The 23,852-nt window shown below is 44.4% G+C and overlaps 2 protein-coding genes and 1 pseudogene across 4 annotated transcripts; all 3 read right to left on the reverse strand.

The window, feature by feature from the left end:
- Positions 1–143: 143 nt before the first annotated feature.
- Positions 144–4,639, reverse strand: LOC120650075 (annotated as a pseudogene). Its single transcript, XR_005665474.1, has 2 exons — positions 785–4,639; positions 144–619 (listed from the first exon to the last, which is right to left on the reverse strand). The product of XR_005665474.1 is annotated as a pentatricopeptide repeat-containing protein At2g13600-like (transcript).
- A 139-nt stretch (positions 4,640–4,778) lies between these two features.
- On the reverse strand, positions 4,779–6,564 carry LOC120650077. The gene is made up of 3 exons (XM_039927095.1): positions 6,119–6,564; positions 5,439–5,577; positions 4,779–5,056 (listed from the first exon to the last, which is right to left on the reverse strand). Exons 1-3 carry the CDS (start codon positions 6,454–6,456, stop codon positions 4,973–4,975), a joined length of 561 nt encoding a protein of 186 aa, XP_039783029.1. The 5' UTR covers positions 6,457–6,564; the 3' UTR covers positions 4,779–4,972.
- Positions 6,565–9,270: 2,706 nt separating this feature from the next.
- LOC120650079 (suppressor of disruption of TFIIS-like) lies at positions 9,271–12,370 on the reverse strand. 2 transcript variants are annotated; one of them, XM_039927099.1, is made up of 7 exons: positions 12,125–12,370; positions 11,833–11,996; positions 11,637–11,674; positions 11,397–11,484; positions 11,057–11,290; positions 10,591–10,656; positions 9,271–9,713 (listed from the first exon to the last, which is right to left on the reverse strand). In XM_039927099.1, exons 1-7 carry the CDS (start codon positions 12,159–12,161, stop codon positions 9,513–9,515), a joined length of 828 nt encoding a protein of 275 aa, XP_039783033.1. In that variant the 5' UTR covers positions 12,162–12,370; the 3' UTR covers positions 9,271–9,512. The 2 variants fall into 2 exon arrangements, with proteins under 2 accessions (XP_039783033.1, XP_039783032.1); XM_039927098.1 differs by having other exon boundaries at positions 11,562–11,674.
- Positions 12,371–23,852: the final 11,482 nt, after the last annotated feature.

The raw sequence follows: 23,852 nt of genomic DNA on the forward strand, positions 1-23,852 counted from the left end.
CCTGATAAAGAAAACATGGCAAAAAAAGAAACGGGTGGCATTTGCGCAACCAACACTGTCCGCTTTTCATCTGCACCACTGCTCTGTTTGTGATCCAGGAAACCACATCAACAAGCATCCAGGCAAAAGGTGCATCATGAATCTGCATAGAAATAGAAGTATGATACTGTAGCAGAAGCTCTTGATTGACTAACATTAGGGTTTCTTCAAGCTTACGCAATTTGCACCTCGGATCATGCATACTTTCTCGGAGAAAACCAAGTCTTTAACCAAAAATCGAGACGATCGAGTTTCCCAAAAGACGTAGCTCTGCAAAACTCTACCAAATCTTTTCCAAAAGAGAAGAACAGAAGAGGGGAAAGAAAGATTTTGCCACCTGCTATCCCTGCTACGAGCTACTAGAAGCTACTGGGTGCCCGGCCAGAGAAGGCCATGGCGAAGAGGAGGACGACGAGGTAGAAGAGGATGACGACGAGCTTCATCTGGAACATGGCGAAGAAGAGCTTCACCATGAACACCAGCAGCAGAGCGTTGAAGATGATCGTTATCGCCGCCTCCAGGGGCTCCATCGCCGCCGCCGACTACGACCAGACCACCGGCAAGGCGAGTTCAACACTCTCTGGAACAGAACAAGAAACAAGAGAGAGATTGGTAAAGGTGTGAGCACCAGTGGTTTGAGTGGGGAGAGAAGGGAAAGGAAGAACCCTCCTCTTAATGAAATACGTGCTCATGCACGTTCGCGAAAAAAAGGGGAAGGAAGAACCGAAGAAGCCAGCAGACGCACCTGACTCCTGAAGGCGACGCGTTTTGCGATTCAGTGATGGTGCTATGACCTTTGGCTTTGGCCCGACGCTGATTGCGCGTCCGTCGGATGGGCAGAGTGGCGAGAAGGTTCGGAAGAAAGAGCCGGCCCGCCGACGTGAACCACCGAGCCGCTGACGCGTCCGGCCAGACGAGTCGGACGGGCGGTGAGAGTCAAGCTGCGCCCGCGCGTACACACCAGGGCCGGGCGGCTGATGGGTCACCTGCCACCGACCATGTTAACCTGCAGTTCAGTCGTTGCTTCAGCGAAACAGGACACTAACTGACAGACTGTTGAAACACATGTGCATCTGAGTTTTTAGTAACTGATGATGGCCATTCAGAAATCGAAGAATCTGCGCGGTCCCAGAGATGATCCCATGTGGGCATGTGGGCAAAGAGCATACAACTGAGTGTATCAGAAGCATCAAGACTTATTTGGTCAGTCTTCAAGAAGAAGAAGATGAGTGAACATTAGCCTATGAAATTATGTTTGACTTCCGTCTGTGGTTATGGTGCACCACAAGTCACACGCATATATTAGATAACGACAGTTGGTTTCCTTAAACAGTTGGTTTTGATTGTTTCCACGCCCTCAACTTAGTAGTAGATGAGAAGTGCATTCAAACTGGATGCATTAATCAACCAACAATCTATGAACCATCTTTTACACGCTCAACTATACCAAAACAATGCGCTAAATGAAAGCAGATAGCAGTACTTGCATAAAAGCATTCACTTTATCACCCATGATTCATGAGACAGCAAAATGCATAGTCAGCATAATGATGACAAAGTGCACCTGAATTTCGTAGTACATGATGATGCTTTGCCCAAACTTTATTGGAAATTCCTTCTTGTCCAAATGAAATGCTGGAAACATTCATAGGTTTTTTATCCACATCAAAAGGGATTCATAGCACCAAACCAGCTTCGTATGCCAGTTAAGCCAGCCCATTGCAGGAAGCTATTCTTAGAATATTCATTAAATGCAAACTGCAGTATATTTACATCCTCTGGAAAATCACCACTGCAACCTTCAGTTGGGGGTTTAGGAGAAGTGCCCAGGAAAGGTCTGGTACTTTATACACATTTTTGGAAAGAAGTGTTGCATTTACTCTGTTGTTTTTTGAAGCTGGTTTTACATCAAATCATGTAAACCATAATGCAGTATCAAAAGCTTCAGGTTTCCTAGAACATTCATGAACCAAGATATACCCAGAAGTTGCTGGTGATTGTTAAGAAGCAGATATCCTTGATTACTTGTGTAACTCATAGCATCAAAACTCATGGTAACCATCATTTGGGAAGTCAGACTTATTTCCCTTCCAATAATTATCCATAAACAACTCCAAGCTGCTACTTTGCCTTCATGAAACTGGAGAATACACAGGAATCATATTTTCTCATAATTGTTCCTATTGGTAGCAAACCACCAAAATAAATTCAAATAGTCAATTCCCACATTACTAGATCCAAGATTTCATAAATTTCCAATGATAATGGATGCTTTGCTTCCCAAGAAAAGAAGGCATGATATTGTCCCTTCAATTGTAACCAGCTGCACCCACCATCTTTCTTAAGGCTAGCTCCTTTCATCAGTATCCTCATCTCAGCAGCATCTTTCCATTTACCACAAGATGCATACATGTTCGATAGTAGCACATAGCCCGCTGTATTATCCTTCTCCAACTCATGAAGTTTAATTGCTGCCCTCTCACCAATCTCCTTGTTGCTGTAAGTGTTGCAAGCACTCAGAAGAGCTGACCATGCACTTGCTTCAAAGTTACTTGGAACCTTCATGAGAAGCTCTTCGGCTTCTGTCAAACGACCGGCTCGAGCTAGGACATCAACCATGCACGTGTAGTGCTTCTGTTTAGGTGGGATGCCATAGGCTTGCATTGTTTCAAAATAATGTTTGGCTTGTTCCACCAAACCACTGTGGAACAAGCAAATAGAATAGCTAAAAATGTATGCTCATTCGGTGATATTCCATATGCCATCATATTCTCGAACAACAAAATAGACTCTTCTGCAAAGCCATTTTCAGCAAGTCCCTGAACCATGGCAGTCCAAGTGATACTATTTTTTTCAGGCATTTGATAAAATATCCTCTTGGAGCTGTCCAAATCCCCTGACTTGGCATACATGTCATTGAGTGCAGTTCCCTTAAAGATGTTATCTTCAATTCCAAGCTTGACAATCTTAGCATGAACCATCTTGCCCATCTCTAAAGAGCACAAGTTTGTGCATGCAAGAAGAACACTTGACAGTGTAATTTCTCCTGGAATCTGCCCTGAAGCCAACATTGCATTGAAAAGTTTTAGTGCATCAACAAATCGTCGATTTTCTGTGTAACCAGAAATCATTGTGTTCCATGAAGCTGCGTTCCTTGCAGGCATCTTCTTGAAGAGCTCATGTGCCTCCACCATTTTGCCGTTTCAGTTATAACCTGAAATAAGAGAGTTCCAGCATACTATGTTCTTTTGTGGGAGGGAATCAAATATCCTTTGAGCATCTGTGCACTGCTTGCATTTGCAGTACATGTCAATCAAAGATCTGGATACAAACAAATTGCTGGTAGAACCCATCTTCAGGGCATTGGCATGGATCTTAGTTCCTTCTCTTAAGTCTTGAAGGGTAGCACAAGCACTGAGCACACTAGAGAAGCATGAAATGTTTGGCCTACAACTGTCAGCAAGCATTTGACTGTAAAGCCTTACTGCTTCTGCAGCATCACCTTTCTGCTCATGCCTTGCAATCAAAGTACCCCACGAGACCTCATTTCTATCAGGCATTGCATCAAGGACCCGTCAAGCTCCCTCGAGGTCACCCAACTCAGCGTACACATCAAGTAATGCAGTCCATGAGACAACATCCCTCACCTGCATCTCATCAAACACCCTGTGTGCTGCAGCTGCATCTCCCATTCTTAGATACAGAGTGATCAAAGAATTGTGTACCTCAATACTCTTCTCAAACAAGTTCCATTTGATTGCCAATCCCACCACACCCATGGCCAGATCAAATTCACCTGCACCCACGCAAGCCTTGATCACACAAATCAGTGTAACCACATTAGGTCTCACACTGCAACTTAGCATCTTGTGAAACACAGGGAGTGCATCTTTGTAGAGTTCGTTGCGTACAAACTCAGAAATCATAGCGGTGAAGAAGGCAACTGAGTGAAGCGGGCACCGCTCATACAGCTCAACCGCATCCCTCACAGACCCACGCTTCTTGAGCGCGTCCACCATGGTTGTGTAAGACACGACGCTCCGCTCGGGCATTCCGTCGAACAGCTTGCGAGCGGAGGCGATGTCCCCGGCCTTTACGTGCTCCGACACCATGAAATCGTACACGAAGGAGGAGGCCGCGCCGGAAGCAACGCAGTCATCGAAGACCCGGTCGCGATCCGCGGCGCGGGCGAATGCGGCGTAGCCAGTGAGGAGGTTCGACGCAACGGAGCAGTCGGCGCCGAGGCCGGAGCGGAGGGCGTGCGCATGCAACGAGAGGACGAGCGGCAGGGCGGAGGAGACCGAGGAGGAAGAAGGTCGGTTGCTGGGTGCGGCGGCGGTATGGCGGCAAAGGCGGAGCAGGGAGGCGCACGTCTCGGCGTAGGACTTGAAGGCCTTCGCCGGGGACGCCAGCGGTGGGCCGTTGGCCAGGCGGAACTTGAACGCCTTCAGAGGAAGGGTTAGGGGAGCGGGTGTCTCCTTCGTCTTGGACCTCGCCGCCGGCGAAATCGATGGCCTCGCAGGCTCCGGCAGCGGCCGTTGCGGCCGCGGTCGCCTCACGCGGGCCGCCGCTCTCATGCTTCCCTGATTCGAAAAGTTGGAAAAGCTTCCGCCGGAAGAGTGCTTTATCAGCCGCGATAATTGGGCTGCCTATACGGTGTCAGCTGGGCTGGAACAATTTGGCCCGGTTCAGTAACTCACGGAAAAGACAAAACTAGTGCCATGAACACGAACAGAATCTACCAAGGAAACAAGGGAAAGCTGAAGATTTGAATAAACAAGGCAGCCCGATTCCATGATGCTGTCGCAATTTCAAGATCTGAAGACAACTGGTGTAGCCTGAGCTGCACAATCATTCTAACTATCATTCTCAGCAAGCAATGCTAGAAACAACTCTGCACTCCACAGAAGCACTGATGTGCTGGAGATCCTCCTCACTGGATTTTCTCCATCCCGTAGGTATCTTCAGCTCCACTGGCTACCTTTTTCCTTCTCTCTGCTATCATCTGGGTGTAGGCCTGAAAGAATTCACCAGAGTTAGAACAGGATCATTCTTGGACAGGTATTTGGCGCATAAGAAATGCTTAATTGACTGATAAGCTCCAGTTTGAAACTAGCACAAACTCATGCTGACTACATAGCCGACCCCATTTTATGAACTAGAAGTAGTTTTGGAGACAGTGAGCAACTACGCATGGATGATCTAGTACTTGCTGCTCTGAAAAGTGATACCAATACCATCTATGTCCAAAAGGGTTCCTTCTTAGTTAGCATACGGCACACCACTTGAAAGGTAATCCTGCATTGATTTTAAGTGTACCCTTTGTTGTTTGAAAACAACCTATGCAGAATCCGATGCCTACTTTTTAAGTTAAATTGTTCCAAAAATATTATACAAACCTTAGGGTAGGAGTAGAGAAATATGTACCACCATGCACATATTATAAAAGAAACTCCTGCAGTAACTATAACCGATTGGAGCACCCAACTACACGCAACCACAGCAGTTCCTGTGAGCAATATTGTCCAGGGTTGGCACCTGAAAGCGGGGGAAATATAGTCATGATGACAACACTTGAGCATACAAGCTGTTAATGTTTCACAAAAAATGAAGATGATGCAAATATGTGAGAAAAAAACATTATTTCATTTAGGGCTTCCATATGATACCAGTTGCCTAGCTTTATTACCATATATCGAATTTTAGAAATTGGATGATGTTATTGTGTAGATGTCACTTTAAGTCATGGATTGATTACACTACTAAACACAATAAACGTTTGACAGGCCTGGAGCAGACTCTGCAAGAACAAATTCCAGTGAAATTTAGGATGTACTTTATGTTTCTCCGAACCAAGTTTCTACAACAGTAATACTAGAATGATTTAGGATTTAGTTACACCTCCAATAGCCAACATCGATGGCAACAAATTTGGGATGTCTCTATGACACGTGTTAGCTAACAAATCATGCTTAAATGTTTGCGCCATCACATGCTTCGTCAATTCCAGCTTTTACGATTTCGCCCGACCAAAATATGCTGCGAGAAACTGTTCCAGATAAAGAGCAAAGAGACGGACCAGGCAGGCTTGGTGTCCCAGACGGAATCGTACTCGAGCGACAGGTAGTCGAGGTACCCGTCCATGTCCTCCACCACCCCGTCCTCTCCGAAGAACGCCGCCGCTCCGGCGTCCTTGGCCCCGTCGCCCTCGCCCCGGCCGCCGACCCGCGCCACGACGGTGCGCCCCCGACTCCTGCTGCCGAGCTGCAGCCGGGTAGCGACGACGGCGGCGGCGGCAGACGAGGGGGAGAACGGGGAAGGCGTGGCCGTGAGCACGGGCACTCTCGAGCGGGCCGCGCCGGCGCCGCATGGGCAGGACGGCGGCGTGGACGGGAAGACTAGGCAGAGCGCGCCCATTTCTCGGCCTCTGCTCGATGTGCCTGAAGTCCTGAACTGCGTCGGCTGCCGATGCTGCGGTTATGGCCAGTGTTTGCTTTCTTTCTTTCTTTTTTGGCAAAACTGGGCAGCGTATCATCATTAGCGGTTGGTTTTCTTAGGTTTTTTTTTTTTGAGAAACCGAGTTTTCATTCATTCATAATATTTGGTGATTACAGCCCAAATTACAAAGACACCATTACATGAATTGGAGATTACATTCAAGTCCTTGTACATTCCCGGTCGTCCTCGCCGCCGCCGGCCGGAGCTCCCAGCTTGATGCCGACCTCCTCCTTGGCGAAGAACATGAATTTTTGGCGCCGTCTTGAGTAGTACATCGGGATCGACATGCATTATAAATGTTGAACGAACCGGCTGAAGATGATGGTCAGAAACCATCGCATCGACAGGCAACGAGGGATCCGACGCCTCAAAGACCTCTAGGAACCCATATCGCCAGACGACGAAGAACCCCGAAGGGGAACTGAACCACCAAAAGTGGGATCAAGCAACCAACCCGATTTCGCTTCGTGTTGGTACATAAAACTCCAACGATGAACAAAGGAGTAACAGAAGAACCTTCCGATGAGCACTTCACCGGCAAAAGCACCAAAACTCATCCGAGCAGCACGCATGTTATAGGTAACAGATTTGGCGCCACCATTGATGAGAGAAACAGACAACCCAAACAAGCACACAGGTGGTTTTTAAGTGGCCCACGAGTTCCTCGCAGTTTCGGATTTTCGGCCCAGAAGACTAGGCCTTGTTGTAAACGGGGCGGAGATGGGCCTTCGGAAAAATGGACGTAAGTCCACGTATGGCCTAGTTTCCTTCAGAAAAAAAAAACAAAGCAAAAGATTGATAAGAGGCAAATGAGTTTGGAATTTGGAAGAAGCTGAAGATCACGCGGTTGCCCATCCTCCAACTAGGAAATGAATTTGGAATTGGCTACTGTAGTACTGTTTGTCCGTACCCTATGTACCAACACACGTGCATATACACTCAGCTCCGGTAGGCAGGTAGCGGTCCTTATCCTCATCCACCTTAGCATGCGTGGCACTGCGAGCGTCAAAGATAAATAGGACAATCGCACCAAGTGCGCCATGCTACATGCGGACACATGGTGACATGCATGTACACCAGTGTTTTCCTTACCGATCGGTAACCGCCGGTTACCGCCGATTTTTACCGATACCACTACTAGGCGGCAACCCATACCGGCGGTAAATTTCGAAAAATTTCGCCCGAATTTAAAATTTTCAAAAATATTTGAAATAAAAAAGAAAAAAATGGTAAGAAAGTAGAGATGACATACATCATTCTAATATAGAACATGTTCAAATATTTGACTATTTGGGCACTCAAAAAAATAAAAAAACTTTCAGACCGGTAATCCCGAGCGGTATCCTCTAATCCTGAGCGGTATTCGGCGTTTTCCGAGCGGAAATCGGCGTGTTTGGACCGGAAACCACTGCATTGTGAGTATTTCTTGATTTTACATTGATTTTTAGATGTTTGTTGTGTAGCTATATTCAAAAACATGTGTTCATATTAGCTATATGGATCCATTTGTTCATGGTAGTTGGATGTTAATTTGTTCATTTTAGCTATATGTATATATGTGTGTGTTCATATTTCAAATATGTACATATATTTTCATTTGTTCATTTGTTCATTTGGACCGGAAACCACTACTATGTATTATATATATTGACAATGATGGTTGGTGAGGACTATGGTTGTGATGATTTGCATGGACTATTGTTGTGATGATCTATATGGACTTTGGATGTGAATTTCTATTTTTATGGATATGAACTTCTATTCTATGTATGTGTAAATGTTATATAATTGTTTGATATATACCATCAGTAATGATATTTACAAAATTACTGTGAAATGCTGCCAAAATTTTTAATTTTCCAAAGTCATACGGTGTTTACCGGTTAAAAACGACGGTTACCGGTCGGTAAACATCGATTACCGGTCGGTAAACAACGGTTACCGGTTTTTTGAATTTGAATTGTCATTTCGAGCGGTTTCTAGCGGTTTTCGGCGATTTACCGCCGGTTTACCGATACCGCTAGTTGGCGAAAATCGCTTTACCGTCGGTAAGGTGAACCCTGATGTACACTCAGCTCCCTGATCCGCATGCTAAAGTTGCTAACTCCTCTTCGCACGTCTCTTCCTCCACCTCAGCGTTCAGTACAAAGGACATACTACCGTCCAAACCTCAATGCCCACTGACAGCCACTACCAACTACTGTAACACACTGATCGAGTCACTGACTGTACATTGGTACTAGCACTACACGGCAGGCTCTGGACAGAAACTCTATCCGGGTGCCTGCAACCGGCCGGACACGAAACCGTGAGTGACTCGCCCCCGCCGCCGCTCTCTCCGGCTAGACACGCCGCCGGCCTCGACAAAGGCCACTTCGTCGCATCCCTCGTCCGAGCCAGCGGCGCGAGCGCGACGGCAAACGACGAGCCCGGCGGGCGGCTGCGCGGAGTGGATAGCGACGACAGCGCGACGTGACGCGGTGACGGGGACGGCCGCCGGTGGCGCGGCCAGCGGAGGGGAATGGGATCGTTCTAGAACCGTAGAACGCGCGCGCGCGCCCCGGCCGTCCGCATCCGCGTCGTCGCCCGGAACGTCACGCTCCACTGACCACGCCACCGTCCAAGTCTCTAACCAAATTAATTGGCTCCTCGAAGCAGGTCGCTAACCCAAATTTGTCGCCTGGAACAAGCGCATGGGGGCAAGCACGCAATGATCGCATAGCGAGACGGGTGTTGTGACACATGACTTGTCCTGCACTTGATTGCTTTACATAATTATAAACAACAGCATGATTTACAAGCGGATGCTGATCAGAGATGTACATGCCTGTCAGCTAGCTAGGTACAGGTATTCACACACAAACGCATCAGGAATCAGAATATAATTTACACGATAATTGAGTGTGAGAGGGAGGGAGGGAGAGCTTTATTAGTGGCGTGGATCGTGCAGGATCAGGTGAAGGGATCGGATGGAGTTAGGCCTGGATGGACGTGGGCTGGATGATGGAGTCCAGGTCGGACCTCATGGGCATCTTGTCTATGCCGTGGTCCGAGCGCTCGCTGCCGTCGCCGGCGGCGGCAGCGGCGGCGCCCCATATCTCCGGGATGACCCGCCGGAGCGCACCGATGCTCTCCAGGGCGTAGTCCGCACCCTTGCTCCTCACCCTCTTGCCAACCTGATTGACAAAATTGGTTAATACGATCAATTAATAGTGGCCTTTTTCACAATGGGATTGAGAATATTGCACTATTGCAAAAGACAAAAAAAATGTTAGCGTTCATAGGCGATTTTTTTTAGATTAAGGAAAATCCAACCTTGACCTCTCACATTTGAGAGGCTACAGCTCAAATATCTGAAATGTCTAAATTGTGAGGATTCGTTGGCTTGGCCACTTCATTTTGTCTGCAGTACGTACTGTATCGTCACGTTGACACGATCGCCCAAAAGGCAGACGGTGTGTGTGACTGGCGTGACAGGCCATCTACTACTATTTGACAGGCCACGGTTTCAAATGAAAACCTACTGTACGTGTTCTAGTTCCCTTCCCAAAATCCAGATATTTTTTCGTTGCTCTGCACGGATTTGTGGCACGGAGAGGGATGGAGACACGGTTCAATCTGCACGCGAATTATTCAACATGGAAAAACGACTTGTCGAGGAAACGAAAGCGAATTTCCCCTGCATTTTCCATCGCTGGAAACGAGAGAGAGGGGAGAGAAATTTTTTTTTGGTATATGCTAATTGCATAGGATGCAAGATCCTATCACAGACATCACCTTCCACCTACCCGTTGCCAGCCACAAACACTAGAGCGCTGCTGCTAATCAGCTTGGCTGCTAGCAAGCTCGCACGAGCAAAAGCAATCAGGATTATCAATCAATAATTTTACTTGTGACCCAATAATGCAAGCCCTGACCGCAGGACATGGACAACCCAATAGACCAAGCCCGATCACTCGATGGCATCACGGCGCTGTGGTGGGCATAATTGTGTGTTGGACCGAGGTGGAAGAAGAGGTGCGTTGGAGAGGAGAGGTTGCATTGGTCACGTACCAGGGCGGTGCGGAGGCCGAGCGCTTTCCCCGCGGCGATGTTCCTCTCGCTGTCGTCGAGGAAGAGCTGACAGAGCAACAAGAGTAACTTTAGCGATCGCTGATAATTAATTGCACGGATAACAGTACAGACCTAATTTGCTTCCATCGAAAAAGCAAAATGTTGATAAGGACTGGATTAGTTCTGCTGCTAAATTTTTTAGTCGTTGGAGTATAATTGTAGACTTGTAGTACTACCACCTATAAGGTCACTTTCTAGCAAGCATATGAGCCTTGTTAGTTCTGTCCTCACGTAACGTTAATAAAATCGGTGTTCACATTAGACGACGGTGCCATCCAAGAGTGGCCCCTGGTTAACTACGATGGTCGTGAAACGCATGTGGCTGAGGATATCTTTGTTTGTTTAATTTGTGAAGAACCTTGCAAAAATTTTCCTCTCGAACGACAGTTAGGATAGGAGTAGTTACCGTCCGGCGCGGGTTAGTGCCGGCGGCGCGCAGCCCCGCCCCGATGGCGTCCACCGCCGGCTTGAGGACCACAGCCGGGGGGGCGGTCCCGGCGGCGGCAGCGCGGCGCCCCTCCTCGCCGAAGAGGTGCGGGTTCATGGTCTCGAAGCACACCACGGCGTCGAAGACGGCCTCGTCGACGCCCAGCCGCTCCAGCGCCCGCTTCATGTGCGCGCGGTCCGAGTTGGTGAACAGCTGCGTCAGAAAGAGAAAAAAGCTCCAGCCGATCAGTTGCAACGAACGCGCAAGGAAGAATTTCTCGAGAATGGCGATTGATCGATCGGTCGATGGATGGGCTCACCACTTTGCGCTGCGGAATGCTCTGCAGCAGTCGCGCCAGCTGCGGGTCGGCGGCGATCCGGTCGTACGGCAGCCGGCCGTGCACGTAGCTGCAGTTGGAATTGAGCAGAATTTCAGTTGGTTGGTTCACTTGGTTTGGATGAATTGCAGTCAGCAGCTAACGCACGCTGGCCGGCGGCAGGTTTTGGAAGAAACTAAAATTGGGTGCGTGTTGCTCTGGGGTGTTGGTTTCTCTGCTGACCTGTGGTACTCGTCCGGGTGCACGTCGTAGCCGAGCACCTGCGGGAATCGGAGACGGAATCCAGAGGCCAATCAGAAGAAGGCAGGTGTCAGCACACGAGAAGGAGAGGAAGAAACGCACGCTTTCTGCCGCTGCCGGCCTGGCCACAGGCAGGGGAGAAAAATTCAGGGCCGGGGTAAGGGGAGGGAGAACTTACGATGAGGCCGGCGAGGGAGCTGCCGTGCGTGCGGAAGAGCTCGACGCGCATGGCGGCGGCGCGCTCGGCCGAGACGCCGAGCTTGGCCTGGAGGAACTCGTCGATGTTGCGCTTCAGGGCGGGGCCGAGGCCGGTGTTGCCCGGGTACAGCGTGTCGTCCAGGTCTGCGGCAGAGGCCACAACCATGCGGAGCTGTAAGTTGGATTGGGCACGAGGCACGCCTCGCCGATGCCAGGGGCGTGAATTCTGAAATCGAATCGGCGGCAAGAGCAGCGTCTCGCTTGTTGCTTACCTAGGAGGACGCAGTCGAAGGGGGAGTTCGCGGCCATGGCTGGAGAGCTTCTTCTTGAGGCGGGCAAGCTTGCAAGGAACGGGGGAAGATGCCGAGGCCGAGGCGGCGATGGATCGGAGCGGTGTGATCTCTGTCCGGAGCCGGGGCGAGGAGCAGAGCGGGAGGGAAGGGGGGCGAGAGGCCGGGGCGTTTAAATAGAGCTTCCCGGCGAGGCGACGGGACGGGGTGGATCGCGAGGAAGTGGTGCGGTAATCCGAATCGGCCAGCGTGCCTTTTGATTTGGTTGGGTTGGGTTCCCTTTCGGAGGCCTTTTCGGGGCTCGTGTTCCGCGTTGCGCGTTCCGCGTTCGCGGCGACACGGCGCGCGGCGGATGCGAAGGCGAAGGCGAAGCGCGGCGCGGAGCTGCGGAGCGCCACGTGCGCGTCTCCGTGATGGGCCGGTCTGGCTTCTCGGTCGGGTCTCGCTGTGGCTGCAGTGGCGGACCCAGAAAATTTTTGGAGCCCGGACCATAATAGTTGTGCCTGTTTATACTTAGATTAATTTATACTTGTATGCATAGCTAGCTATTTATCCTAAACTTATGTTCATGGTATTCGTTTGCAGAGAGCTTGTGTGCAGATGCTACTCCTAGGTGAGCCCGGGCCAGTGCCCCGAGTGGCCGGGCGCTGGGTCCGCCAGTGTGTGGCTGCCTGCCTGTCGGACACGCTGCCGGTCGACCGGCCGTCGGTGCTCGGTGGGTGTTGTAAAACTAATGATTTCGACTAGCATCGCGTTGTCGATAAGAAAAAATATTCACACGAACACAGATATAGGATGAAGCTTTCTTCTCATTATTTTCTAAATAATACATCTGTACCAAGCTCTTCCCTCTCCTCTTATATATATATGGACCTGTCGAGTCAGGGTTCTACTTGGAGCCCAAGTTTCGGTAGAAGTCCGTTCGCGTCCTACAAGGACACGTTTCATAACACTCCCCCTCGGGCGAATACCGCGGAATGCATGCCTCATTAAAAACTCCATCCGAAAAACCCAGTGGAAAAAAATAGTTCTATGAAGAAAAAAGTACATTGCATACGCAAGATGTATATTTGCACGTATTGCCTCATTAAAAACCTTATGTGAGAAAATTTCAAATAAAAACTCACTAAGGAAAAAGAGTACAATACACAACCTTCATGGTTTGTTATCTTCAAGATAAATTAGTCTTCAAGAATATTATGCGTACGAACTTCGTCATTCTAGCAAATAAGATCTACTTGATCTTAAGCAACTAAGTGATAGATAATTCAATCATTATTTCAGATAATGAATATGCTCCCCCTCATAGTGACATCCGTTGAACTTCATTGTATAATATGTCGTAATCGCATTTTGCATAAATGCATATAAACAATGGTAAGTACCACAATGCTAAGTCTTCGTGACTTGTCTCACAATTCTTCTATGAATATATCGAGAGTTATGGAGCAATATGCTTCAGGCATATTTGTATTTGATGCAATCAAATTATCACTTAATTGATTTATTGTGCAATACAATCAAAATATATTCTCTATGGAGAATAAAATCCTTTCAAAGGATTTAGGGGTATCGTAATTGCAAATTAAATATATCTTCGAGATATAATATATCAAACTTCATAGTAAGATATTTAATGCAACATTCATTAGTCTGATCTTCAAAATCATATCATATACCAGTCTTTTCTATATGGGGATTACACCATGTACCTTCGTGGTACAATATAAAACCATTATTCAATTGCTAGCTAGTACCTTCTGAGTACTAATGTAATTTCATATTCAATTGGGTATAAAATCCATTGCTAGGATTAATGGTGTTTATTCAAAATTCGACCGGTAAGTCATTCAGTGACTTATTCCTTCGAGGATATATCTCTTCTATGAGATGCTCTTCATGAGACTTTATTCCTTCCAAGATAGACGCTCTTCATGAGACTTTAATAATTATATGTTGCGATTACTATTCTTCAAGAATATTAAATTCTTCAAGGACTGAATCATATGAATTTTCTGAGTTCGTTTGATTAAATGCATTTATTCATATTATATCATTTGCCAGAAATACAACAGAACATTTTACGAGTAGGAGAATAAGTCCTTCGTGGACCATGAATCATAATATTCCACCAATTTTATGATTCATCCTCAATTGCTTTCTTCATTGACCCGATATAAATGCTTCATGCATTTATGCCATGGACTTTATTTCTGGATCCGTGTTCTCATAAGAGAAACAATAGCAATTTCTTGAGGAAAATATTGTTAACAATTATTCTATTCTCTCCCACATATTCATCAAAGATGATTCAAGTAACCATAATATTTTCCAATAATATGGTTGTTCTGTTTTCCTACACTAGATATGCGCGCGCCTATAGTGATGGGTTCATCTTCAGGATGTTTTCTTCATGAGATATTCTCTTCGTGAGAATTGAGGAGTTTTGTTAATTCATTCATGAATGTCAGTAGTTCTAGAATCCATAAACACCAATATAGATCTTAGAGTGATCAAGTCTAAAATCTATAATTGTCTGTCTATATAGGATCTAGATAAATGACTACTACGTCATCCTACTGTGATGATATACATGCAAGCGTCCCCGCAATATATCAATTCAATATTTATTTTACTGCAAGTAAAATGTAACTTCTGGTCTAAAACTTCAAGTTTACTCCTCTTTGCTTCAATGCAAAATTTATATGGCATTCATTCAAGCTTCGTGCTTTTAATTAGTGCGTGACATTATTCCTGCTACAAGCTTTCAAGGAATATACTCTCATGATCATGACCATTCTTCTTGAATGTAAGGCATTATATGAGGCTTTCTCTCCCCCTAATGCCGTCATTAGATCATTGCGATAGCATACTTCACAACTATATCCCCAATGATGGGCATTCATGACAAAATTTCAGATTTCTATGTCCCCATTTCAGATGGGTGCCTTCTCACTTATGCTATCATGGTGAAATTTTGGGAAAATATTCACGCACTTATTCAATTTCAATCTATGCAGTTAACTAGACATATTCTAATTTAAGTAGAACAATAAATGTCTAGTTTCTTTTATTCTTTCGCAACAAATATAATTCAATTACATAAAGCATAAATTGAAATCAATACTGAGATAAAGAAACTGCAAGTTTCTAAATGCTAGGAATTTCTTCTAGAATGTGTAACTGCCATTTCATCATAAACCAATGCAAATATTTAACACCAAGCAATAAGCACTGCACAATGGACTACCAGATCCATGCCACATGCTCAAGTTCAGTTGAGCATATTAAAATCCCATATTAATTTCTAATTTGCTCCCCCTGATTTGAACCTTCATGGCTCAAGAGAAAAATGATAGCTTCTATGCTAAATCATTTATGTGCATTCTGTGCACAATTTGAAGTAACATACGAGTCATTCAGTACTATTTCGTCTAACCGAACGAGAGTACAAAGGAGCAAAGTAGCTACTTTCAGAGTAGCACATGAGTATGACATGCAACTCATTTTCATAACATGATTAATAGTGCAGAATAATAAACTTCAGGTTATTAACTTCTTCAATAAAATTTATGCAATGCTATGGTATAAATACTTCGCATAAAGCTACAGGTTCAATTGCCATGGTTATATCTATTAGTTTCTTTATATTATCCACATTCATCCATTCAACAATCAATATCCTCCCCTGTTCACGCCATCTTGTAACTTCAAGTTACTATATGCTTCATGCATTACATTGATCCATTTCAGATGGATATCGCAATAATGCGACGAGCATAATTTAACCGTGAAAATATTTCAGATGCATTCACAACTTATGCCACTAGCATAGGTTTATCGTGAAAATTAACATATGTACTACTATGTACAAAATATGTAAAATAGGTGGATATGATATAAACTTCAAGTTTCCATAGAGCAAGTAATCAGTACTTAGTAAAAGATCGCACTTTTCAAGGCCAAATTGATCTATCAAAATCAATTACAAGGCTAGTGCACTCGATTTGTCCATGTGCTTCAAAGAAATTCAGTTTCCATGGTCATAGTGCACAAAGGATATATAATTATTCTAAAAGAATAATTATTGCTCATGGTGGATAAATATCATTACTGATGATTTACTCTAATAGATATAGGCAGTTACTAACAATGTTCAGCATTTAATTCATACTCCCTCCTTCCCCGTTTATAAGGCATGGTGGAACATGACACGGTCTTCTAAACAACACTTTGACCATTTATTTATCATATATTATATCACTTTTGATTATAAACTTATAATCATTGTAAAATATATTTGATTATGAATCCAATCATATGAAATTTGCATTATAAAAATAAAAATTTAATAGTCAAATTATTGGTCAAAGATGACAAGGTTTGAATCTTGATATACGTGTATGCCTTATAAACAGGGAAGGAGGGAGTATATTCCAAGCATAATATACTGCGAGTATAAAAACAATTGCATCTTAATAAAATAAGATGCTCTAAAATGAACCTTCAAACTATATTCAAAAGATGTCTCTTCTAGAGATTACAAGAACCACTTAATTCGTTGTAGGAATTAAAAACTTAATACACCACCACTACTATGCACATATGTGTCATATCGATCTTCTATGATCATATTTATTTTTCTTCATGAAAAACAAAAAAAATAAGATACAATTTCATGATCTTCAAGATCAATGTCCAATTATCCTGATATAAAAGCTGCATGCTTATTAGTATATTAGTGATATACATTCACAAGTCTGCTGTGAGCTTGATAAATATGTAACCAAAATTCAAGTGTTATGCACTCATTTATTGGTGTTATCTTGTATCATGTACTGATGATGCTCAATAATTCTATTTTGGTTTCTTCTTGATCTCAAAATGAATGTATTCTTTTATCACGATCTTCGGACTCGTGAAACTCTCTATATGTCCTATCACTTCAGTGATAGAAACTACGTAGCTTCAAGCTAACAACAATATTGAGCACTATCAAAATTCTTAAAGTGTATTAATTCTCAAACTTCAAGTTTGAAAACATATTGAACTTCCGTATTCAATAGTTAGATTCTTCAAGAATCACTCATTCAATGAGTTCCACTACACTTCAATACATTGAATCTTCAAGATTATATACCAAATATATTATTCTTCCACTGACTTTTCTTCAGAAATAGTCGGTGATTAATCCTTCATGAATTTAACATTGATAATTTGGTATTTAATGACCATACAAGGTTCTTAAGTCTTCCAGGATTATTTCAGGATATTATTTCTTCTAGAAATATGGATATTTTATACTATTCAAATAATTGTGCAAATAAGTTTACTATATGTAAACTAGTAGTGGAGTGTATAAGTAGTGGCAAAAAGGTCCTAAAATCATAGTTCTGCTATGATTAAAGGTTCAAAATTCTATAGTTTGAAGTTCATTATTCATGCAAAAATAATTTCAGATCAGAAATCACATTAGTTACGCACAAATTGAGGGTTTATTCAGTAAACAACAAGTATTTGTGCTTCAAGCATAATTTCCCTAATTCCCTAATAACATGGTTCACACTTTTTCGAGTAAGGTTCTGGTTCATTTGCAAAAGTTTCTGAGTTCTATTGTAGTTTGCAGAACTACTAGGGACAAATTTGCAAAATTATTCACTGCGTGTGAATATCCAGATAATTCTAGGAGAATTCTGTAAATTTTCAGAAAATACAGACTTCATTTTGCAAAATTCTGGGTCAAAATGCAATTTTTAGAATTGTCAGAGACCAAGTTGCAAAATATATGAACTGCATGTTCATAACTGAAATATCGGGGAATAATATGCTAGATTTTGTAGGCACACAAGATTCTGCCCTGAATCCAATTAAATCTGAGGGTCTATTTTCAGAATAGCATGTTCTAGTAAATTTCTAGAAAAATAGAGGGTATTCTGCAATTTTTCAGAAATTACAGAAATTATTTTGTGAAATTCAGGGTCAAAATGCAATTTTTTGAATTATCATAGACCAATTCACAAAATGTATCAACTGTGGGCTGATTACTGGAAAATAGAGTATTATTCTGCAAGAATAACATACTGGAACGTAAATATAAAATTTATAGGGCTAAAACTCCAGATTTATAAAATTTATAAAATTTTCAAAATTGATTTTGCGTTTATGGGCCTACTTCGGCCACTATTGGGTTTTGCCGGCCCAATTTCCCCGTACCCTCGGCCCGACTCGTCTGCTTGCGTGAAACTCTAGCCAGCCTCAACCCACTCCCCACTGCCACCCCGCTGCGATTTCTTCTGGCAGGTTCCTGCCATCTCTCCCATGCTGCAGCTGCTCCACGGCTGGCTTCCGACGGCGTAGGGTTGCCAGGCGATGATGCTAATCCAGCAGCGCTATTGCGCGTCGAGCCGTCGACAATGGGACCCGAGCAGCAGCACACTAACGGAAGCGACGAGGCACGAGCACAATCGGCGGGCGCGCGGCAATCGACGGAGCCGCGGCGGCGCACGCGAGCGCGCATGCAAGGGGCGGCGCTTGCGGCCGGCGGAGCCGCAGCAGCGCGAGGCGCGCGGGCGCGGTGGCCGACAGGGCCACGGGGGCTACTTGCGCTCGATCGGGTGTGTATGCCGGTCTGCCGTCCGCGACGGGGGCGGCGGTGGACGCCGGCTGCGAGCGACGGTGACAGAAGTGCGCAACGAGATCGTGCAACAAGCCAACAAGCAAGTAGATTGCTAACTACGACCCAAAAAACAAATAGAAAGAACACGCGATGCAACCTGCCGATTGATTAATCTACCAGCAAAAGCCGATCTGGTAAGAGACTTATCTGCAGGGTCCTCTGTCGACGTGCTGAAGATGAGTCGACGTTGATGACCTGACGTCGATTCCACAGCAGAACACTCGTTCGTGATGCATACATGATACACCCCAGGCGGAGCAAGGTGTCAGCGAGTCGGCTAGCTTCGGATCGACGACGTCCCCGCATAGGGCATATAGGCTAAGCCAATGGCTTGCCTGCGTGACGATGACTCGATGACGACTCCATCGGAGAAGAGCCGGCCGCCCGGCCGGATGGAACCTGCTGGTCTCCCACGCACTCATGCAGTCATGCATGGGCCAGATGCAAAGTGCATCGGCATGCAGGATTGTAGTTGTACATGGAGAGCCCCTCTCTGACGTGATGGCCGCGGCGGCCATGCGGGCATGCGCGCGGCCGATCGACGGCACGAGGATCAGCGCCCCGGTGGGCGTGCATGTGCTCCGCCGCCCCGGCCAGCATGCAGATCGGAACCGCGTCTGGTCCAGCGTTTGGTCCAGCGCAGCCGCGAAGCCAGGACAAATGGCTGCCGGGGTCAGAACTCACAGTACTGAGTGCTAATTTATATGGTCCGATAACATAATACCATGCATAACATTAAAATAGTGTTAATTTATATGGTATGATAACATAATACCATGCGTAACTTCAAATTGATAATATAACAATGCATATTGTGACAGAATAAGGTTTCACAAGAGTGGTTACGTCTTACAGTTTTCCTCTACGATTACGATCCTCCATCTTATGAAAGAGAACTATCACATCTTCGATTGGAATTGTGTATAGAAATTCTAGTTCCACGAAGCATACGATACAATCATTCATAAATCCATCTCCAATACGATTTCTCAGTATTGTCTTCACAATTTTCACAGCTGAAAAGCACCTCTCCACCGATGCGGTGGCGATAGGAAGAACTAGTACTAGCTTGAGAAGCCGATAAACCAAAGGAAAAGCCAAATGTTTTTTTGTACCCACCATCAACCTAGCAAGCTCAGAAATATAATTTAAGTCGGCAAATCTTTCATCAGCTCGCACATTGTCAATGTAAAAATTAAGCTCTCGACCAAGATCCTTGAGTTGTGTTGAGTTGAAATCATCAGGATATGACTTAGCTAACTCCATCAGACTCTCAGATTTGAATGCCTCAAAAGAATTCTTGGGATTGAAAGCAGCGATATGAGTAAGCAACTGAGAGTTTACCTCATTAAAACGATCACTAAACTCTGTAAACTGCAAGTCAATAATTGGGTTCAAGCAATCATATCTATAATGTTGGTAGTTGGTGCGATTGGTCCTTTTTCTTGGCCTATGGCGATCAATATATTCCTCATTCATATCCAACTTAGGAATACCATGGTCTTCACAAAAAGAGTATATGGTCTGCAGCAAAGAATCCCAACCATCATCCCTAATTTGTTGAAATTTCTGCTTGGTTAACTTCACCTCTAACATAGCCTCCAGGATGTCTTTATCTTTCCTCTGCAAGGATAGTGACAAAGAATTTGCATGGCCTAAAATAAGCAACATTAAGTGCAAGTGAAACACAAAGTCAAAATCCTTGAGATAGTCTAGGAGACCACGGGCTTGGCGTCTCTTCGCATCATTTGGACCTTCTTTTTCTACATACTGGAGCACTTCAATAACTTCAGGGAATAGATTGCTTAGACTCTTAAGGGTTCTATAATGAGAACTCCAACGTGTGTCTCCAGCTCTTTGAAGGGATTGTTCTTGATTTAATCCAGTTCCACTAGTTAGTTGTCCAGTGCCTATAGCTTTCCTAACTCTCTCCTGTTGACTTTCTCGAATCATATCTTTACGTTTACAAGAAGCTCCTGCCACACTAAGCAATAGAGATATCATGTCAAAGAAGTCACTAGCATCATTGAAAGTGATCTAGGCCCCTAGGTGGGTTTTGGTGAATAATGACAAAACACATGTATATTTAATTGTGTAATTAAGCATGTGTGCAGGTGATGAATATGTATAGGTGAATCAAGTGATGACGTATGGCCCCTCAAAAAGGAAATGAAAAAGGCGGTGTTCAAGCATACTCATGAAATTAGTTTTAATTTTTTAAATTTGAGTATAGGGACGCCGTGCTATCAAGATGGACTTAATTCAAAGGTATTGACTTGAAACTAGTGCTCAAGAGAACCTAGACAAATACTTGTGAGCCACAAAACAATTCAAGAGAGCAAAAATCGAAGTTTCCCTGCCTAACCCGGATACTCCGGGTACAAGGCCGGATACTCCGGACCCCTTTGCCCGGAGTGTCCGGGTGCTGTTCACGAGCTGAAAAACTAGAGTTGCCCGGAGTCTCCGGGCATATACCCAGAGTCTCTGGGTACCCTTTCGCCCAACGGCTATTTCTGGGCTGAAGACTATAAATACCCCCACCATACCCCTTCAGCCCTCTCTCTTGCCACTTTGACGAGCTGAACTCAAACCTAAGCCAAGAAAGAGCTCTCTCACTCCCTTTTTCTCCATTCTTGAGTGATTCCCTTGAGGGATTTGAGTGAGAGGCAAGTAAGAGCAAGGATTAGTGCAAGTGAGCCTCATTCCCATCTCTTGAGCACTTGGTTTTGGTCAAATCTGCGGATTCAAGTTTGTTACTCTTAGAGCCTTGTGCTCCTAGACGGTTAGGCGTGCTTGTGATAGCTCAATCAAGATTGTGAGCTACACAAGAAGTTTGTAAGCTCCATTCCTCGCCGAGGAATCAATAGTAAGTAACCTTGGGCTTAAGAGGTGATCTCGCCCTTGGAAGAGGAGCATAGGGGTTCTTGAGCACCGTCTCTCGAATCCTTCCTCAACGGAGACGTAGCACCTTCGGGTGTGAACTTCGGGAAATAAATCCTTGTCTCCTTCGTGTTAGTTTACTTGTTTTCTTTGCTATTTACTTGTGAGACTTCATTTCTAGGGTTTGAGCTCGATCTACTCACTCACGAGTTTCTAGTAAGTTTTTTTTGTTGGATATCAACCTTAAGGAACCCCTGGTACTCATACTTTGGCTCGATCTACTTTTCATACATAGATTCTTGCAGTTTCCTTTCAGGTCGTTCATACCCGGAGACTCCGGATATAGCTCCGGATACTCCGGATCACAAAAACCCGGAGTATCCGGGATTCTACCCGGAGTATCTGGGCTGGTCTGTGTCTGACTTTTTGTTAAGTGTTTTTAAATTGCAGATTGCCTATTCACCCCCCTCTATGCATCTTAAGATTCTTTCAATCATCATTCTTTTTAGCCACTGCAACAATGACTAATTGTAGCTGATGAGCAAAGCAATGGATATAATATGCCGAGTTGTTCTCTCTCAATTAAAGCCCGTAGTCCATTGAATTCACCTCTCATGTTGCTTGCTCCATCATAACCTTGTCCTCTAATTTGCTTTATGCTCAAGACATACTTAGCAAACAATTTATCAATGTTAGATTTCAGACATGAAGCTGACGTTTCTTGCACATGAACAACAGCAATAAGTCTCTCCTTTATTACCCCAAGCTTATCCACGTACCGTAGGACTGCCATCTGTTCCTTCCCTGACGCATCAGCTGATTCATCCACTAAAAGGCAAAACACATCACCATCAATTTCTTCAACAATAGATTTTACAATGATATGCAAAAAGCAAGTAAAAATCAGTTTATCATTATAGACTGAGAGAGATGACATAGTAAAAATATGGCAGCCTTTTCTTACCTCAGCAAAACAATTGACAATATCCCTTTGAATCTCTGGAGCAATCATCTTATTATTTTTAGGAGCATTATTTCCAACAGCTTTCTTCACTTGGTCATTTTCATCTGCCAAAAGTTGCACTAACTCTCGAAAATTCCCCTTATTTGTGGAATCCACTGATTCATCATGGCCACGAAAAGCTAAACCTTGATGCAATAAATATCGGACAACTTTAATAGATGTTTTCAACCGAAGTAGATGATGCTCTTTCGTGATATCACTCTGCTTGTACATTGAATCAACAATCGACTGACCAGGCTTTAACAAATTGTCGCATCTTTTCACAGTCGTGATATGAAAACTATTACATTTGCTGCCTACATGATCTCGAAGCCTATCAGATTTGTTCCAGCCATCCCAACCATCTATTACAAATGCATCATTCCCACCTTGGCCCTTGTTGCAATCTCTAAACAAGTAACAGTATAAACAAAAACACTTATCCATCTTTTCGCTGTACTCTAGCCAATCATATTTAGTGAACCATTCATATTGACACTGTCGTGACAAACCTGCTATCATTGTTGTTGGAAACATATAAAACTAGGTGGTGGTTTACAAGGACCTCTAGTCAAATATTTTCGCCTTATATCATTTTGCAATTTGTCGCCTATGTAATATGATATTCTCCTTCTATCTGCGGGATCATATGGAAGCTCATCGAAATTTACCTCATTTTGTGAGATCCGTGAAGTGCGCTGAACAGTACAATTAATGTTTGATGCAGTGCCATCTCCATCGCTTCTTATTCTTGAAGTGTCTGTGTCTCCATGATTATTCTCATTATCACCGGATTGGGGTAATTTCCTCTTAAGAAATCCTTTCAATGTAGGCTGATTGACTATCAAATTACAAAATTAGTCACATAATAAAAAAAAACTAAAACAAAGAGCATGTATGCGTACATTATTAATGCTAGATAAATACCTGGCATCTTGCTGGAATGGAGGAGAACGTGCTTGACTAATATTTTCTGAGAACCTGGGTTCAGATTGTATTGAATAGCTGAAGAAAAAACCTAAGAACTCAGAATTCAGACTTGATCGTTAATTGTAAATTGGGTATTTGAGGGGTACCTTGTCTAGATGCCAAGGGGAGTAGGACAACCGTCAGCTGGACAACTCGAGTCTTGAGATCAGAGCACGAGCGGC

This window comes from Panicum virgatum, chromosome 9K (genome assembly GCF_016808335.1).
Source record: "Panicum virgatum strain AP13 chromosome 9K, P.virgatum_v5, whole genome shotgun sequence".
Lineage (NCBI taxonomy): Eukaryota > Viridiplantae > Streptophyta > Magnoliopsida > Poales > Poaceae > Panicum > Panicum virgatum.

Bases quoted from the DNA above. Each gene is read 5' to 3' on its own strand.
- LOC120650079 (XM_039927098.1), bottom strand. From the start codon at position 12,161: ATGGCCGCGAACTCCCCCTTCGACTGCGTCCTCCTAG. The intron at 11,997-12,124 runs GTAAGCAACAAG...CCTCTGCCGCAG, and splicing joins CTTCGACTGCGTCCTCCTAG to ACCTGGACGACACGCTGTAC. The intron at 11,675-11,832 runs GTAAGTTCTCCC...CGATTCCCGCAG, and splicing joins GCTCCCTCGCCGGCCTCATC to GTGCTCGGCTACGACGTGCA.
- LOC120650077 (XM_039927095.1), bottom strand. From the start codon at position 6,456: ATGGGCGCGCTCTGCCTAGTCTTCCCGTCCACGCCGCCGTCCTGCCCA. The intron at 5,578-6,118 runs GTCCGTCTCTTT...CCCCGCTTTCAG, and splicing joins TGGGACACCAAGCCTGCCTG to GTGCCAACCCTGGACAATAT. The intron at 5,057-5,438 runs GTTTGTATAATA...GAATTCTTTCAG, and splicing joins TTCTCTACTCCTACCCTAAG to GCCTACACCCAGATGATAGC.